The sequence below is a fragment of the Vulpes lagopus genome, chromosome 19 (genome assembly GCF_018345385.1).
Source record: "Vulpes lagopus strain Blue_001 chromosome 19, ASM1834538v1, whole genome shotgun sequence".
Taxonomy (NCBI): Eukaryota; Metazoa; Chordata; class Mammalia; order Carnivora; family Canidae; genus Vulpes; species Vulpes lagopus.
Window position 1 is genome coordinate 27,216,255 of NC_054842.1, and position 17,868 is coordinate 27,234,122.

At 45.0% G+C, this 17,868-nt stretch overlaps 1 protein-coding gene across 6 annotated transcripts in view; it reads right to left on the minus strand.

Annotated features, from left to right (window-relative positions):
* The window catches only part of GALNT15 (polypeptide N-acetylgalactosaminyltransferase 15), a 48,501-nt gene that overhangs the window by 17,572 nt on the left and 13,061 nt on the right, over window positions 1–17,868 (minus strand). For 3 of the 6 annotated variants that reach the window (XM_041733692.1, XM_041733695.1, XM_041733696.1), the window contains 2 exons: window positions 10,314–10,480; window positions 6,620–6,824 (listed from right to left, as the gene is read on the minus strand). In XM_041733692.1, coding sequence (XP_041589626.1) covers window positions 6,620–6,824; window positions 10,314–10,480 — 372 coding nt within the window. Of the gene's footprint in view, window positions 1–1,466; window positions 1,564–4,440; window positions 4,549–4,825; window positions 4,857–6,619; window positions 6,825–10,313; window positions 10,481–17,868 lie in introns of those variants that run through there. The other 3 variants (XM_041733693.1, XM_041733694.1, XM_041733697.1) reach the window with 3 other exon arrangements.

Sequence of the window (17,868 nt, forward strand, 5' to 3'; positions counted from 1 at the left end):
TCTCTTTTGAAAAACTTCTGTTGACAGCACCCAAAGACAGGAATGCGGGGTTCTAGGCTCAGCTCTGGAGTATGTCTCTGGGCCTCAGTTTCCTCATTTGTAAAATGTAAAATGAGGGAGGCAGAGATTGAACCACTTCCCATAAACATCTTTCTCAGCTGAAACATTCTAGGACTCTTGACTTCTTTTTGGGCCTTTAATCCCTTTGAGAATCAGGGGGAAACTATGGGCTTGTCTTCACAAAAATAATCATATGCATATATCCAAAATACTATGCACAGTTTCAGAGGGTTCATGGGCCCCTGCTCTAGGATCTGGTTTTTATTCTTCTCTATATCATACAAGTTGATTGGCTTTAAGACTCAGGACTGCCAAGTTCCAGAAGTGTCCCTGGTGTTGAGCATGCAGTGTCTATAAGCAAACCAAAGTCCTGAGTCTAGGCTTATCTGCTTGCTCATTTACTGATGCTGTTGGTGGTTGTATTTTATCCCCTTGTTGTTGTTGTTGTTGTTGTTTATTTTGTTTTGTTCACACATCCTCAGAGAGGATGATGTGGAAAATGGTACAGGCCAGAAACTTCACTTTTAAATAAACAGGTAATCACTCAGGTGTACAGGAGCTAATCTCCACCTAGCCAATATCTCATTCACATTTTTTTCTGGCCTGTCATGACTGTTATTTCTTTTTTTTTTTTTTAATTTTTTTTTTATTTTTTATTTATTTATGATAGTCACAGAGAGAGAGAGAGAGGCAGAGACACAGGCGGAGGGAGAAGCAGGCTCCATGCACCGGGAGCCCGATGTGGGATTCGATCCCGGGTCTCCAGGATCGCGCCCTGGGCCAAAGGCAGGCGCCAAACCGCTGCGCCACCCAGGGATCCCATGACTGTTATTTCTAAAATCTATCCCATGGGGCCCCTGGGTGGCTCAGTTGGTTAAGCCTCCAAATCTTGATTTCGGCTCAGGTCATGATCTCAGGGTCATGAGATCAAGCCATGCATTGGATAAAATAAAATAATTTAAAATCTATGCCATTACATGGATCAGGCTTAAACTTTGGGGATACTGGAAGATGCTACTCTAAGAGAAAAGAGATTCCTGGCAGAGAGATACCAGCCATACTGTGTTTACACTTCTATCAATTTCCATCTCTGATCCTTCCACCTCAGACACAGCCAGGCTGGAGTGGCCCAGGCTACCTAAAGAGGGCCAGGCTGGTCCTAGGACTCAATTATCTGTCCCTAAGTGACTGACATTGGCATGAGGAGTCATGGGGTTTATACTTAGAACAAGGATCCCAATATGATTTTCTTGCCCTTTTCACATTGTGCCCTTTAGAATGTAAGGGAAACTTAATCCCTTTGGGTCCCCACTACTTCTGGCATCCTGAATTGACCTAAGAAAACTGAGAAGCAGGATCAAGGAAGAAAGGAGGACACCCAGCCCCCCTCCCAAGTCCCCACTTACTGTGGAGTGAACTGAACAGATGGGATGGATTTGGCTACTGGCAAAGCATTTTGTGGAATTTCAGAATCAAGAGCCAGGGAAGCCGTGCAGCAGAATCCTGAAGAATCCCATCAAATTTGTGCCATCTTAGTAATCAGGACAAGAAAGGAAATAACATCTGAGCATCCACACACCTAGCTTGTCCTAGACCTTTGAGCTGTGTCTTTCCTGACAAAGGTGTACATTACTTTTGACCAGAAAAATGGCAACTCTAGAATTTATCAAATGTTTCTTTTTGCTCTGTCTCGCCGGAACCTCAGAGTCCTATGCGAAACTCACTGTTAAAAACTATATTACTCCAAATATCTAGTGCTATCTTTTCCTGTCTGAGATCTCCGTTTCCTTCTATTTTAACCAGACACCTAAGTGATGAATCACGAGACACTCTGAGTGCCTTTTGGATAGAGATGAAGAGGATAGCAGCTGCTTAACCACGGCTGAATTAGGGAGTAACTTTAGTCTAGTGACTCAAAAATGGTGATTTAAAAAACCCAAACACTATTATATTTAGCTTTGAGTTTCATACCTACAGATGTGTCTGGTGTTCTTGGAATACACTTAAAGCAAAATGGCAATGCTGCCCTGTTTGACTTGGAAGGAGCTAGAAGTGTCTGCTTACACCATCATTCTCTCTTTCAAATTGAGTTTTAACTCTCAGGCAAGTACAAGGTTGATTTTCTCTTAAGCCCTTCTAAGCTTCAAGGGGTCAGGCACTTGGGTTTCAAAAAACAAACAGAGGTAAGTTGAGCTGTCAACCAAGACTGGTTGACTGCAAAACGTGGGGTCAACTAATAAACTACTGCCCAAGTATTCAAAAGCCAACTGTGGCTTCAACCTTACCAACCAAACCTAGGTTACTTACAAGCCCTAGCTTATCTCATCCCTTCTAATTACTTCTGCACCTCCAAGTTCCTCTGGGCCTGTGGTCTCTAAAGTCATTTTGGGAGTTCACTCAAGTTCTTGGTGGTATGGAAAGTATCTTATATCAAGAAGCAAAAGGCTCTGGGTTCTCTCATCCCAGAGCTCTTGCTTCTCAAGTGTGACCTCAGGACTCGTGTCAGCTGTTGCAGTACTGTATCATGCTGGGGCCTATGTGGTAGGGTGAGGGCTGGAGAGTTTCCCTGGGGCATGAGACCAAAAGAAGGCTGCTAGCTGCTTCCCTTGTGGGCTGGAAGTATCTTGGTCCCCCGGCTGCTCCTCACTACACACACACATACACACACATACACACACTCTCTCACATGCTCATACTTTCTTTCACACACATATACACACTCATACTCTTTCATACTTTTGCACGTACACACTCATACTCTCACAAACACACACACTCTCTCTCACACACACACATACTCACACTTTCACATAGGATTCCTCAGATTGCTTTCCATCATTTAACCCTTTGTAGGGCAGAGAGCGATGGGAGGTGGTCTGTTCCCTGTCCCTCCTTGCTTCTCCCCATTGAGCAGGCTCAGCCCTATAACCCATTATATAGGAGGAAAGTAACGGCAAATCCATATTTATAAGTAGATGGCTTATGTGTCTCAAAAATAGAGGACCAGACCAAATTCAAATGGAAAACAGCTTGGACAGCCTCTGGAGCCAGCATCACCCCTCAGGAGTTGTTGTCTTTCAGCACTTCACTAAGGGACTGCCCCTTCTCCATTGGAAACTTTCATTTTTCTAGGGCCGTGACTCTCATTCTGTGGCGTGGGTATTAGAGTTCACATATAGCACAAGGCAGTTGACAGGTGGCACCTGGAACAACAGCTACCCTTGATCTTCATCTTTGTTGCTTTACATGGAAACCAACTACCAATCAGCACCTCTAACACTGCTCTAAAAACTGCTCTTTGAGCAACTCTGTCTGGGGCTGCTATGTACAGTTATGTGGGTTGTGCACTGCCCAAACTTAGAGAATGCCTCAAATATCATAGACATTGTAAATTTGCATAATTCTAAAATTTCTGGCAGTTAGCATTAAAGTAGCTTGTTCTAAAAAAATGAATGTATTATGACACATGTTCTGAGAAATGAGAGTAAAGGGTAATGAAGAAGGGATTCCTTTTACCAATTCATACAAAGTTGCCATATGGCTCTCTATAGACCTGTTCTGTGGGTAGGGGCAGGGAACCAGGGCTAGGAACTAGGCCTGGAACCCTCTGAATAGGATGTTGAGGAAGTTATGACTCTTTGACATAATTGATTTGTGGCTTATTACCTGTTACTCATCATCTCATTCCACATTTTTAATGAAAATTCTTAAAGACCTTTGTCTATCTTCTGCACAATAGGTCCTCACCTGGTGACCGAAATCTCTTGCCATGAGCATCAGCGGCAGCTGGGACCCCTTTCCTCTCCTGAAGAGTAGCAGCTATTAGAAGCTGTGCCTAATGGCTTCTACAGCTTTGCTTTACATGAGTTGAGCTGCCATGGGAGGCTGGAGGAAACACTAGAGCAAAATTGCTGTAGGACTAAGCAAACCTTAATAGGGGGCACTCCCCCGCCAGCCACAGCTTTCAGAGCATCACTGTGTGTAATGGAAAGGGATGAGAACTCAGACCCAAGAGAACTGACTTTTCTTTCAGACCCTCACCTGCAAAGGCCTGTAAGCTGAACATTAGGTCCCAAAGAAAACAGGGCACACAGGAAGCTATGAATGAGGCATGGGATGACAAAAAGATAGTTAAACCATAGGAGAGAGGGGACCTGAAGAGGAAGCCAAACCAGAATGGGTCTAAGACCAGAGGCCGTGTGTGTGTGTGTGTGTGTGTGTGTGTGTGTGTGTGAGAGAGAGAGAGAGAGAGAGAGAGAGAGAGAAACAGAGGGGGAGGGAGGGAGAGAGGAAGAATGAAAGGGAAGGAGAGGGAGAGGGGAGACATTTGATAAAGAGAGGAAGGGAAGAGCCCAGGAAATGAAAATTTCACAGACCCACCTCTTAACTGTGGAAGGTTTCTCAGGGAGCCCCATTTTATTTATAGCTGAGGACACTGAGGTATTGCCAAGTCTTCCTCTCTCAGCCTAGAGTGAGAAATCTCCAGATCTGTGAAAATGGCACCAATGTGAGAAGCAGACATGAAGGCCTCATTCTAATCAATGTTTTAACACATGTCTCACAATCAGGGTGTGGAGGGGGATGAGTAAATATCACTCCCTCATCAGCTCCTCCAATTCTTAAAATAATTCTTAGACAACAAAAAGAGCAGGAGACCAAGCATTAGAACACCTGACTCAGCTGTAAAGTCTCTGTGTGCCCCCACAGATCATTTCACCCCGTGGAGCCCCCACTAACTCTGCGAAACCAAAGCAGAAGTACTTGCCTGAGGCATCTCACAGGCGGGGGTCTTTGAAGAATTATATGAAAACAGTCTACAACAGTCATACATACATAAGGCTTAATGATATCAATTCTTGAGTTCCTAAACATCTGCATTAAAGAAACACAGAAAATAGCCTAGTTATTGAGTGGCTGAGTGACCCTGAGGGGTCTTCTTGCCCTCTCTTGAACTCAGTTTTTTTTCAGGAGTGAAATCATGGGATAGGACTAGGTGATCTTACAGGTCCCTCCGAAAGCCATCTGTCTATGACACAGGGATGGGAATTAGATGGGGAATAGGCGGGATCAACTTTAGCTCCCACGCCACAGTCATTGTGACTTTGAAGACGGAATCCAAGATGGCAGTTTGTAGGGTTTGCATGTTTGCTTGTCCCAGTCCTGGTTCTGGATTTATACATGTCTCCTTATCTTCTGAGATAATAGCCAGGAATGGGCAGTAATCTGTGTCACAGTACTGGGCAAAACTAATCCTTGATTTCATTTGAGCTCCGATTGTTCTTTACTAAAAAGGAATTGCTGGACTGTTAACAATTTACGTTGTATTGCTTGCAACCTCCTCTATCTAGTGGATAATGCTAATTCTACCAGCATATTCTTCTATCTCCTCATCCAGAAATGTCTTTCCTATACGTTGTCACCCCCAACATCAAAGGAGACAGTGAATGTTTACCGTGGGGAGGAGTATAAGAATAGGGGTCATAAGGCTTGGTTCTGGCATCAGCCTTATCTGGAAGGGCATCATCAGAAGTGATAGTTTGTTGAGTTCCTACCGTGTAATACACCTCTGCAAACCCCAAGGGTATGTCTGAGGGAGTCCCAGGTGGGCTAGCCACCAGGTTTTGCTTTTCCTTTGTGGGATATTCAGATTGAGGAAAATGGTCGACAGGACACGTTTAGGAACTGTATGAGGAGAACAAAGAAGTGGGGAGCAAATGACAGCAGGATAGGGGAAGAAGAACAGAGAAATGGTCAAAGAAAAATTTTGAATGTTTGACTAAGGGGTGTGTAATGCAGTTCTCTATGATCTCACATTCCTGAGACATTGGTTATAACATTAGAGACCCCTCATCCAGAAAACCAATGCTGGTTTTTGATGGAAGTTTAGCAATCACAGAGTCTAGTGCCTTCTGTTGAAGGGTAAGTACCTATGAGCAAAATATAAAGACTTTTTCTCAGGTTATATTACAATCTTGATTAAAATTGCTGACTTAAGGGGCACCTGGGTGGCTAAGTGGTTGAGTGTCTACCTTTGGCTCAGGGCATGATCTCGGGGTCCTGGGATGGAGTCCCGCATCAGGCTTCCTGCAGGGAGTCTGCTTCTCCCTCTGCCTATGTCTCTGCCTCTCTCTGTGTCTCTTATGGATAAATAAATAAAATCTTTTAAAACAAATTGCTGACTTAGGCACTAAAGAGAGTGATAACTATAGAAAAATGTTACCCTATCCAGGAGTATTTGCAACTTAATAGAAGCTGTCCTCCAAGACCCAGTGTTTTGTTTTGTTTGTTTTCTTTTTGTTTGTTTGTTTTTTAATCTAGAGAACAAGGCAGATGGACTGGAGGACCTCTAACTTCCTTCCAACATTACCTCTCTATGCTTTGGAAAAGGCTCAACTTCAAACATCTGAAAAAAAAACAACAACAAAGAAACATGTTGCTCTCTAATGGTAGAGACTTGGGGCCTTTTTCAATGGTGTATAGATGTTCTGTGAGTGGCTGGGGCTGTAAACTATTTCTTCCAGTCCCACCTCTACTCCCCAGACCCCAAGGGCAAAGTTACCTGTCACCAGCTATTCTGCTGAGGAGAGGCTCCAGCCAGCCTGGGTGGCACTCACAGTGGGAATCCATGAAGACCAGCACATCCCCGGTGGCCCTGGTGGCCCCCAACATCCGGGCCCTGATGGCACCCAGCCTTTTGTTGCTCCTGAGCAACTTCACCCCCTCCAGCCTGGCCACGTATTCGCTGAGAGAAGACTTGAGTTGTCCTAGAATCAACAGAGTTGTGGTCACTGGGGACACAGATGCCATAGCCAATGAGACTGTGATGCCATCCCTAGGATTCTTGTCATCAATTCTCTCTTGGGAGCTGTAGTGAGCATAAGGGTCCTAAGACCCAATACATTACATTGTAGTTGCTGCTAAGATGTCAGTTGCTTCAGTAATTTGGGGTGGTTGGTATTCCCTCCAGTAAAAACCAGGAGAGATGGTGTGATCAAACCAGGAGAGGAGAGAAATGGCCTGCTTTCTCTAACTGCAGCAGTGAGGTTATGCAGATACTGTTGGTGCCCTACTCAAATGCCCCATAGTTCCTTTTACTGGTTTGATTTGGTTTGCAGGTACCCAGCAGCTATCGGTTTGCTGCTAACTAGTCTGCACCCTTCTCTGGAGACATTCCTTTGGGTATAAAACTGCCTCTTCTGTAAATGCCAGAGAGTTATGCAGAATGCCACCTCTGGCCCCAGGTGCCCAGGGTCAATGACCAACCTAGTGCAGGGTTACCAAAGCCCACTCCTTTGCTTCAAGGGAGGACAGATTCTGAGGTGCAGTTTGCACTACTGAGCTCTCTGTGGGATCAGGGTATGGCTAGACTTCATCTGAAACCTCAACCTGGCCCAGTTCCTTCCTCTGCCTCTTATCCTTCCTCTACTCTCCTACAGGGCTCCCCTGACAGAACACTCCCTAAAAATCACAAGCACATGAATCCCATCTCAGGCTCCACTTCTAAGAAATCTGACTTAAGACAGCGGTCAAGGAGGTCAAATCCAGAGATCCATTAAATGTGGCCACTCGTAGGTCATTGGTAGGACTGGCCAAAGTGGTCGCATTGCAGTGGTAGGGATGGATGGGCAATGCAGTGGGTCAAAAAGAAAGTGGGATATGAAAAACCAAGACAAGAGTCTAGACATTCTTTTAGGAACAATGATTCTATAGGAGATAAAGGAAGAGAGAGGCTTTTTTTTATTAGGTTTTATGTTTAAGGTAAGAAAAGTTGTATGTGCATGCACACACACAAACACACACACACACGAATACACCAAGATGACCAAGTCAGTCAAGACAGAAGGAATAAAGCATTCACAAAGAAGTAGTGTCCTCCCTTCATGAAGTCTTGGAAATGGGGTCCCCATCCTCTGAACTAAGAGCTTCTCAAAGGCAGGGATTATACCTCATGCATTTCCACTGCTCTGATCCCTAGTGCAGGGCTGGCCCATGGTAGGCACTTAGTACATGTGTGTTGAAGAGAACTATGCCAAAGAGCAAGAATGTCTCTAGTTCCCCAGCCCAGAGGTAATCTTGACAGGGACATGTGTAGTAGCCTTGCTACTTTGGTGGCTGGGTCTCCAAGGAGCTCTTGGGGGAAGGCTCAGGCAGCCTCACCTGAAAACCGCACCAGACTCCCTGGAGAGCTGCCTTCTGAGCAGTATATGGCTCCCCAGGAAGACTATTCTGAAGACAGAAGAAACTGTCCTGAGCAGTGGACATAAGGATTCCCAGTCATTGGCTGTTGAATTTCTTGGTGATAAAGTATTATACCAATTTATTACTTTATAATTATTTTTCTGGCAAGCTTGTTAGTTCCAAGTCCATTCCCTAGAGAAGGCCCTCTGTTAGCAAAGCTATTAAAATTTCTGAACTTGATTGTGTGAGAACCAGCCCCTCAGTGGCTCCACTGTACTGAGCACAGCTAGTTGTTTTATCCAACATTCATTCTCCCCTTCTACCTTACTAACTGAAACTTGATTTTGCTCAGGACAGCTAAAAACAGTAATCTACTGAGACCCCATTGCTGTTAGTAATAGCCTTTTAATCTAACTCTGGTGGAAATATATTAGGTAAAAAAGTTCTGGAAAAACTATTGTTTTACTAATTTTTTCTAAAAGGACAAACTTGGCTGACCTCTGCCCATCTGCATTTCACTCTTTCCTGCTTGGAATGCGATGTAATGTCCAGAAATAGAGTGGCCTCATTGGATTATGAGGCCAAAAACCACACTCCAAGTAGGGCTAAGTGAAAGCAGAAGATGCTGAGGACTGGACACCTGGGCAGCTCAGTTGGTTAAGCATCTGTCTTTGGCTCAAGTCATAATCTCAGGGTCCTGGGATTGAGCATCAAGTTGAACTTCCCATTCAGCGTTGAGTCTGCTTCTCCCTCTCCCTCTCCCCCTCCTCTCTGCTCTTGCTTTCTCTCTCTACCAAATAAATACATAAAATCTTATTAAAAAACTTAGTGAGAGTATTAAAAAAAAAAAAGAATATCCTGAGAACATTGGACATCCCCACTGCCCTAGGACACTTCCATCAGCCAACCCAGACCAGCCCAGGAACTGCTCATCCATTTTGCCTAATGGCCAACAGCCATATGGCCTAGACAGCCATATGTACCTCAGTGACCTCACACACTTCCAGAGCCTCTGGCTAGTTTGACCTGCTGCTATGCACCAGCTGGACAAATTCTCAACATGAGGACCTTTGGAAGAACCAACAGAGGTATGTGGCCACTTGATCCTGTTTTCTGTCATTCCCCCTAGAAAGTTTTTATTTTTTATCTCAGCAAATGTTCAGTTGCCCTTGGAGAAGTCTGTTCTCCCCACAGGACCAGAGGGGGCCTCCACAGGCCATTTTGTTGAGCCAAAAACATAGACCTGAGGCCCCAGGCAAAGAAGAGCAGTGGTTCTCAAAGTGTCATCCATGGATCAGCAGTATCCGCATCAGCTGAGATCTTGTTAGAGTGCAAATTTGTGGACTCAGTGCCAGATCAGGAAACTCTGGGGCAGAGCCTAGCAATCAGTGTTTTAATAAGCCTGACAGGTGATTCTGATGTGCATTCAAGTTTGAGAACCACAGACCTTCTTTTGTCTCCACCTTCTTTTAGCAACTCAGCCATGCAACGGGCTGGACCCTAGTAGTGAATCTCTTGTCAGTGGAAAACATCTGAGCAGATTCTGCAAGTCTGGACTCTGGGCCTGACTCTGCTGCCCTTGGCATGACTCAGCCATGGTCAATTCTCTTCTGTAGACCTCAGTTTCCTTGTCTGGAAAATGAGTAAATCAGGCTAAACAGGAATTATTTAGTGACTAGCACACATCAAGTGCTTCACCCAGTGTCTAGGAGGCAGTGAGCGCTTAGGAATGGCTACCCTGCCATGATACATGAGTGTCTTGAGGAGAAGCATATTGGACTGCATGGAAGTTGAGACTGGGAGAGATAACCCTGGGATCAGGCTGGACTGGCCCCCTTGAGATCCTTGCCAGGACCACCTTGCCTTGCCTGGCTGCTTTGCCTTCTATGTCTTCTCCCCCCACTTCCTTACTCATTGTCTCAGGGCTCTTCATTGATGAGTTACCTGTACCTGAATCCTCATCTGGAGGGAACCTTGACAATACAGGCTCCAAACCCCACACTGCATGGGAGCCCCACCCCCCACCAACCCAGGGTCTAGGCCCACCCGAGGAGCCGGGAGGAGCCCATAGCCACCTTGCTGGCTGAGGTCGTCCACCAAGATGATCTCCTTCAGAAAGGCCCTGGGGACCGTGTCAAGGATGCTGTGCACCGTCCTCAGGAGGGTGGACCAGGCCTCGTCGTGGAAACAGAGGATGATGCTGGCTGTGGGCAGGCTGTCCCAGGGGGGCTGCTGCAGACACCTGCAGGGAAGAGAACCAGGGCATGGGAAGAGAAGACTACAGGAGCATTGGACATCCTCTAACTCACTCCGTAAGCCCTGGCTGGGGCTCCTTTAGCCCGATGGCTCTCCCCCAGTTCAGTAGCTCTCTGGGTTTGCTTGAAATTTCCATGTAAAGAGAACCCATCACATCCTCACAATAGTGCTGTCCACTGTCTTCCAATACTCAAATCCCTAGAGCAATGTTTTATCCATGCCTCACTCATAGCATTTGAGAGGTGTGGCCACCATTCCCAGCAAACAACCATTCTAACCTGTAAAATGGGAATGAATGACATCATTAACCTCGTGGAGCTATTCTAAGGCTAAAATAGGATAAAGTACACAGTAAGTGTCCCATGAACACACATTGTCATTTATTTAAGGGCAAGAACACTATTTTCTTTATTTTTGTATCCATATAATCTAGCATAGCACCTGGCACATAATAAACATTAAGTATTATTGTTCTTGAAGAAAGGCAAGGATTGAACATTTGTGAGTGCCAGTAATATGCCACATACTACTGGGCTAAGGCCCTTTACACATATTACTGCTTGTTTACACTAAAATAAGTCTTTGGCCCTTACTTCATTTTGTGGATAAGGAAACTGAGGCTCCGAGAGTGGGCAAGACTTATCAAAGCTCACACTATCGGTAAGTGGCAGAGCTTTAAGCTACCCTGGCCTTTCCCCTCTGCTGGTTTTTGGGTGGATAGGTGGGAGTGTGAGGTACCACCTCTGCCCTAAGCCTGCCTGGGTTCCCTCCTTCCTTTGCAGATGAATAAGATGCTCTGTATTTGCTTTGCATTTCATCTGCTGAGAGTTCTGAGTGAGACCACAGTGGAATAAATTAGAACAACAGTATGCATGGAGCAGTGTGTAGCTCACAATTGTTCACAAAAGGTGCTTTTTTCTAGGTAGCTTTTAAATGTCCCTCCCTGAGGAGTATTTGCATTGAGTAGGGGTTGTCCCAAGGACCTCCAACTTCCAACACCTAAAGGCAATTTGTGATGGTTGACCTGCTTGCAGACAGACAACAAGATTAAGGCTGGCCCAGCCTGAGGGAAATGCCGTGCTGTTCCTCAGCTGAGCATCCCTCTGCCTGCTACAGTTCTAACCAAGGCTGAAACTCTCAATGTGCAGGACACCTGCATGTAATTCCAGGCAAAAATCCTATGCTGGGGGCTGGTGGGAACTGATATTAGGTAAGTACTTTAAGGTAATAACAAAATAGAAATCCTAGATTAAAAAAAATAACCCAAATGTAAGAATATCTCATAACCAGCTGTCAATTATTTTATTAGTTTATATATTTATGCATTATTTCTTTCCCTAAAGGATTTGAGGTCACTCACAAGGAATATGTACAATAAAATAATGATAATATAAAGTAAGGATGAAAAGTCAAGAGGAGGGAAATAGAAGTAAGAATAGAAAGTCAAGGGGCACCTGGATGTCTTCAGTCAGTTAAAGATCTGACTCTTGATTTCTGCTCAGATCATGATCTCAGGTCGTGGAATGAGTCCTACAACAGGCTTTGTGCTGAGCGGGGCGTCTGCTTGAGATTTTCTCTTTCTCCCTCTGCCCCTTTCCCACACAATGCTCTCTCTCTATCTCAAATACATAAATAAATCTTTAAAAAAAAAAGAATATAAAGTCAACATTTGGAGAAAGAAGATAAATATATAGGCCATAAGGGCCTTGGAGTTTCCAGAAACTTTCTTCCAGAAAGAATTCTAAATTTGAGCTTCCTAGTAGCCAAAGGAAAATAGAAGTTTATTCTGTAGCAGAATTGTCACCATCAGAGAAGCTATATGCTTCTATATATTATCTATATAAGATCTTTTTTAGAGAAAGTGATTCTCTTTCTTTTTTAAAAAATATTTTATTTATTTATTCATGGGAGACACACAGAGAGATAAAGAGAAAGAGAGAGAGAGAGAGAGAGAGAGAGAGAGAGAGAGAGATAGGCAGAGGGAGAAGCAGGCTCCATGCAGGGAGCCCAACGTGGGACTAAATCCCTGGTCTCCAGGATCACACGCTGGGCTGAAGGTGGCGCTAAACCACTGAGCCACCAGGGCCGCCCAGTGATTCTCTTTCTAGTATTTTTTTTTTTACAGTTTATAATTTTTATTTTGAAATAGTTTAAGAATTGTAAGTAGTTGCAAAAACAGTACAGAGAGTTCCTGTGTTATCTTCACCCAGCTTTGCCCAGTGGTGATAGATTACATAACCTTCCACCATGAGCAGAATCAGGAATTTGATGCAGTTCAAATAGTATTAGCTCAAAGACTTTATTTGAACTCCAGAAGCTTTTACATCTAGCTCTAGTTTTTAAGAGAAATTCCTATGAGCTTTGGAAAGAGGTCCCCAACTGGGTGACAGTGTCCTTAGTAGCATCCCTATGACAAAAAAAATAATGAATTTTTAAAAAAGATTTTATTTATTGTTTATTTGAGAGATGAGAGTGAGTGAGAGAGAGAGAGTACAAGCAGAGTAAAGGGCAGAGGGAGAAGGAGGTTCACCACTAAGCAGGGAGCCAGATGTGGGGGCTCTATCCCTTGACTCCGGGGACCGTGACCTGAGCCAAAGGCAGACGCTTAACCAACAGAGCCACTCAGGTGCCCTTGAAATAATGAATTTTATGTGCATGTTTACAGGTTGCTTTCAGGGTTGTTTTCACATCACAAGTTCAAATTGCCCCCCCATCTCCTGTAAGGTTTTTGGGAGATTGAGTCCCGGGTATGTGCTGTTGATTCTGCTGAATGACTTCACCCCTGCAGCCCCTCCCTGCAGTCACCTTCTTCTCCCCACCCCATGCCCTCGTGAAGCCTCCCTCCTCCACCCCAACTGACTTTAAGAATGTCCACTCTGCACTCAGAATTGCTCTAGATCTGCTCACAAACAGGTTCAAAATTTCCTTCGTGTCCTCTCTATTTCCTTTGTGGTTGGGAGTGGAGGAAAATCCAGCGGTCTAGGACCAGGGCCTCCGGTGGCTGTGAAAAGAAATCATGCCTCGGTGAATTCAGTGGGTGCAAATCAAACCGAAAACATTACTAAGGCAGTGGCTTGGGGGCTGGCTGTTTTCCAGCTCTGATAGGAGAGATGCTTGGGGACAGAGAGGCCTGCATGTGGCATTCTCACGGCTGCAGTTTTATAGGGACTGAGTCTATCACTTGAGGGCAAACAGGCCATGCGTTTTGGAGGGATCGGTCTTTTCTCTCCTCCAATCCACCGATCACAAGCACCAGAAACAGCACCAGTGTGTGGTGTGCGTGTGAGTGCATGCATGTGTGCCTCCTTGAAGAAAGTGGTTAAAGAGCTTAGGCTTCAGACTCATATTCAGATTTGAATCTTCACCCTGCTGCTTCCTAACCCCTGGGGTAATATATTCAATATTTACAAGCCTTAGTTTCCTCCTCTGAACACTGGATTATATTTACCCCTTGGGCCTGTTGTGAGAATCTAAGAATAATTATAGGCACTCCATAGACAGTGGCTCTTTTATAGCTCTCTTGGAAAAAATGTAATTAGCATGTATACTGTATTTATGATTATCTTTGTAAAACATAATAATCTTTAAGCAACCACCCTACAGTGTAGCGTTACATGCTGCCTGAACCACTTTTGGAAGACTTGTTTTTCCACATCTGCACCAGGGGAATGCTCCGCTTCCAAGCTTTTGTAAGGAACAAATGTTTAGCTTAGCACAGTGCCTGGCCTGTAGTAGGGGCTCCATCAGTAAAAGGGATTCCTATTGAAACTCTAGCTATTTGGGACCACACTCCTCACACATTCCTCAAAGTCAGGAGACAGGAGAGCTTTCTGTCCTGCTAAATAGCTGGTGATCCCAGGGCTACTGACTTCCCTTCTTCGGCCTTGGAGAACATGCTCCACGGACCAGGAGTCTAGCTGATGATTCAAGCCATGGATACTGGGGCATCGCCACTTCCTAGCTGTGCAAATGACCCTGGGGAGCTGCTAAGCGTCTTGGTGTCCTGGTTTCCTCAGGATGGTGATAACAGCACCCGCTTCGCAGAGCTGCTGTGGGGAGGACCGGCCTTCATAAAGCACAAAGCTGCCATCGTTAGAAGCTGTACCATCACTCAGAAGATGATCATGGAAGCTCTTCCAGCCTGGAAATTCTGTGTTCTTGACTCTTTGGGGCCCACTACAGGTAGGCGAGGGGAAAGCAAGAGGAAAAGCCAGGGGAGCCGGGATTTCGAAGAGAATTTGGTTAAGATTCCTCTCACTCCAGCTGTCTTGCTGGAGGATTTTCTGGGTCTTGTGGAGAGATACAACTGTGCTCTTGCTTCACAGTGAGAGAAGATAGAGAAGAGATGTATGGGGTAAAGGAGTGTGACTGGGATAAACTTGACTAAGCTGCCAGCTTTTTTTGAAAAGCCAAGTGGGTTTCTGAGAGCTGTTGCAAGGCTAAGGGAGATGCCCCCCAACTCGAGCTGCGGTGATGAGTGCCCTGGCAATAACAGTTCAGACACAACTGTCACCTGCTCTACAGAAAGCAGCTCACACAGTCTCCAAGACATAAACAGACAGTCTGGGGCACCTCTTCAGGCAACCGCAGGACTGCTGGGAGCCGGAAATAACAGTGGAAATAATCTAGAGTTTCAGGAGAAGACAAGCATGGGCTCTGAGTGAATCCTGTGGTTTACCAAAAGGCCCAGCACTCTTGGCAAAGTTCTAGAGTGCAATGCTAACTATTAGAAACAGAAGTTTGGCAAGGCCTTGTGTCTCAGAGCACATTAGATACTTTTCAGAGGAGCCAGGAATTGATTATTTTGTTTCTGGTGAATAGAGTGACTAGGTGGAGGGGCCTGCAGACAGTGTAGGCTGTGTAGCCTCCAGATACCAGTGGAGGAAGCCGGACCCGCTGTATGCATGGCCTTATGGAGGGGGTCCATGGTCATCATTCCAGGGATGGGAATCATCAGCCTGTGGGTAGCCCTGAGTCTTGTGGGGATGGGCAGATAGGATGAGACCCCTCCATGCCCACAGACCCAGTAGTAGCACAGAGTGGAGGAGGGTGTGACACTTGATGCCCTGAAATTAGCTAAACCCCATTCACCTTGCTCAAAACCTGTCAGTTTATCATCTTGGGAAAATTCTATATGTCACATGGACAGAGATCAGCTTTGGCATTAAGTTTTAACCTTGAATCTGTTCTTATGTGGCTTGGGCAAATGACATAAGCTCTCTGATAACCATCTTGTCCTTCCTTTCAACAATTTCCAGATCCACAGACCCAGTTATATCTATAATAATCAAATCTTTTTTTTTTTTGCAATCCTTTTGATTCAAACAAGTCCTTTTTGAGCATGTAATATGCTTAACCTCCATTTTCTTATCTGTAAAGTGGGGGTGTTAGAAGGGTCAAATGAGTTAATATATATAAAGTACTTAACCCAGTGCCTTACTCATAGTAAGAGTTCAATAAATATTAGTCTTTATTTTTTCTTGCAAGCCTTCTGTGTGCCAGGATGCCTCTCTAGGCCTCAGTTTGTTTATCCATAAAATGAGGATAACAAGTGAAGTTACTTTAGAGGGCTATGTAAAGATTATATAAACAAAGAGATGCTTTGTTCATACCAAACTTTCAATAAATGGAAACTGTTGCAGTTTTTTTAGGTTTTTAGGTTTTTTAGGTTAGTGTATGCTGGCTAGTTTCTGGTATTGCTTCTGCTTCTCATCATAGAAGACTGGTCTGGTCAGTTGTTCTAAAAATAATGATCCCTGATATTTGTAGGATTTTCCCATGTGCTTTGTCATTTAATTCTCCTTCTCATCATGGGGGCTGTTGCATTGCCCAACTCCAGGGGGTGCCATGCCCCCACAAGACCACGTGATGGTGCCTCTTGGAGTTGTGCAGCATGAGGGTGCAGTCTACCACAGAGGATCTCAGATAAGTGACTAGAACTCATATAGATCCCCTGCTGGACCCATCCTCTGTATTACACTAGCCTAGCAGTGAGATGTTCTCAATTGCTCTGGCAGTCTTTGGGAACAAAGTCCTGCTATACACCCAAGTGGCCTTGGTGGCTTCCATTTTGTTTTGTTAAAATACAGGAAGAATTCTCCTTGAGAGACTAAGGCTTGTGATAGCAAGCATCCCCTCATCCCTTATTTGATATGAGTGGGTAAGGTTGAGGAGATCCTGAAGGAACAGAAGGAAATGTGGGGCCCTGATCACTTGTGTTTGGGAACCCTGGTCCCCTAATATCACCATGGGGACATGAGGTCCCTAAGGAGAAAGAGGGCACAAGGAGGGAGGTGGGGAATGGGAGTAGAAGGTAGGTGGTACTACAAACCTACCATCTGCTTCACAACTGCTCTTCCTGCCTACCTCCCACCAATTTTTAGAGCTTTGAGGGGTGGGGAGTGAGAGGTGTAGGTAGGCCAGAACTAGGGAGAGAGGTTAAGTAGTGATCCAAAGAAGCTATTGGAAGCCTCTAAAAAGCAAGCAAAAGAAACCCAAAACAAACCCTCTAAAAGTCCAGCCAAGATTGTTTAAAAGGGGACTTAAAGTTCATTTAGTGCAACTCCTCCTTGCAAGTGCTCTTTGGTTGGATACAGAGTGAGCACACACTCAAATGTCTACTCAAATGTCAGGCAGCCAGGGGACAGTGACCCGACCCATGGGGGTTCCAGTGAGCTAGAGACCACATGGCCTCCCCGAGAGCAGCCAGTATTACCAGGAGGAAATTCAGCTCAACATTGCCAGATCTTTCTGATTTTCAGAAAAAAGCCATAAGCCTGAATTGTTTATGGGAAATCTCTCAATTTTTAAATGTTGGTCACACTTCCAAAAAAAACCTGTGGCCAGGGGCGCCTGGCTGGGTCAATCACTAGACCATGTGACTCTAGATCTCAGGATTGTGGATCCGAACCCCATGTTGAGTACAGAGATTACTTAAAAATAAAATCTTAAAAAAAAAAAAAGTAAAACCGCAGCCAAACAACATATCTGTGACAGAACACAAGCCATGGGCTGTCATTTTGTGACATCTGAGTTATCCCTAACTCCAGGGACTCCTGTCCCTTCATCCCAGGCAAGACTTTGCCTTCTGCACATCTTTTCCCTCGAAGACCCTCCTGCTGGGAGCTGGCACTGTGATTACAGTACAGCCTGAGCCAGGAGACTGGTCTGGAAGGAAGAACATGAGACTAGGTGTCAGAGGGCATGTGTCATGTGCGCTGAAAGAAGACCTATGCCATGCTCAGACCTCTGAATCCCTTGTGAGAAAGGGAAGTAAGGGACTTTGAGCTGGTCCGTAACTTCTCTGGTCCTAGTTTTCACATATGATGAAGGAGGGGTTCACTCACTATGCAATGTCTAGACATTTCCAGCTTT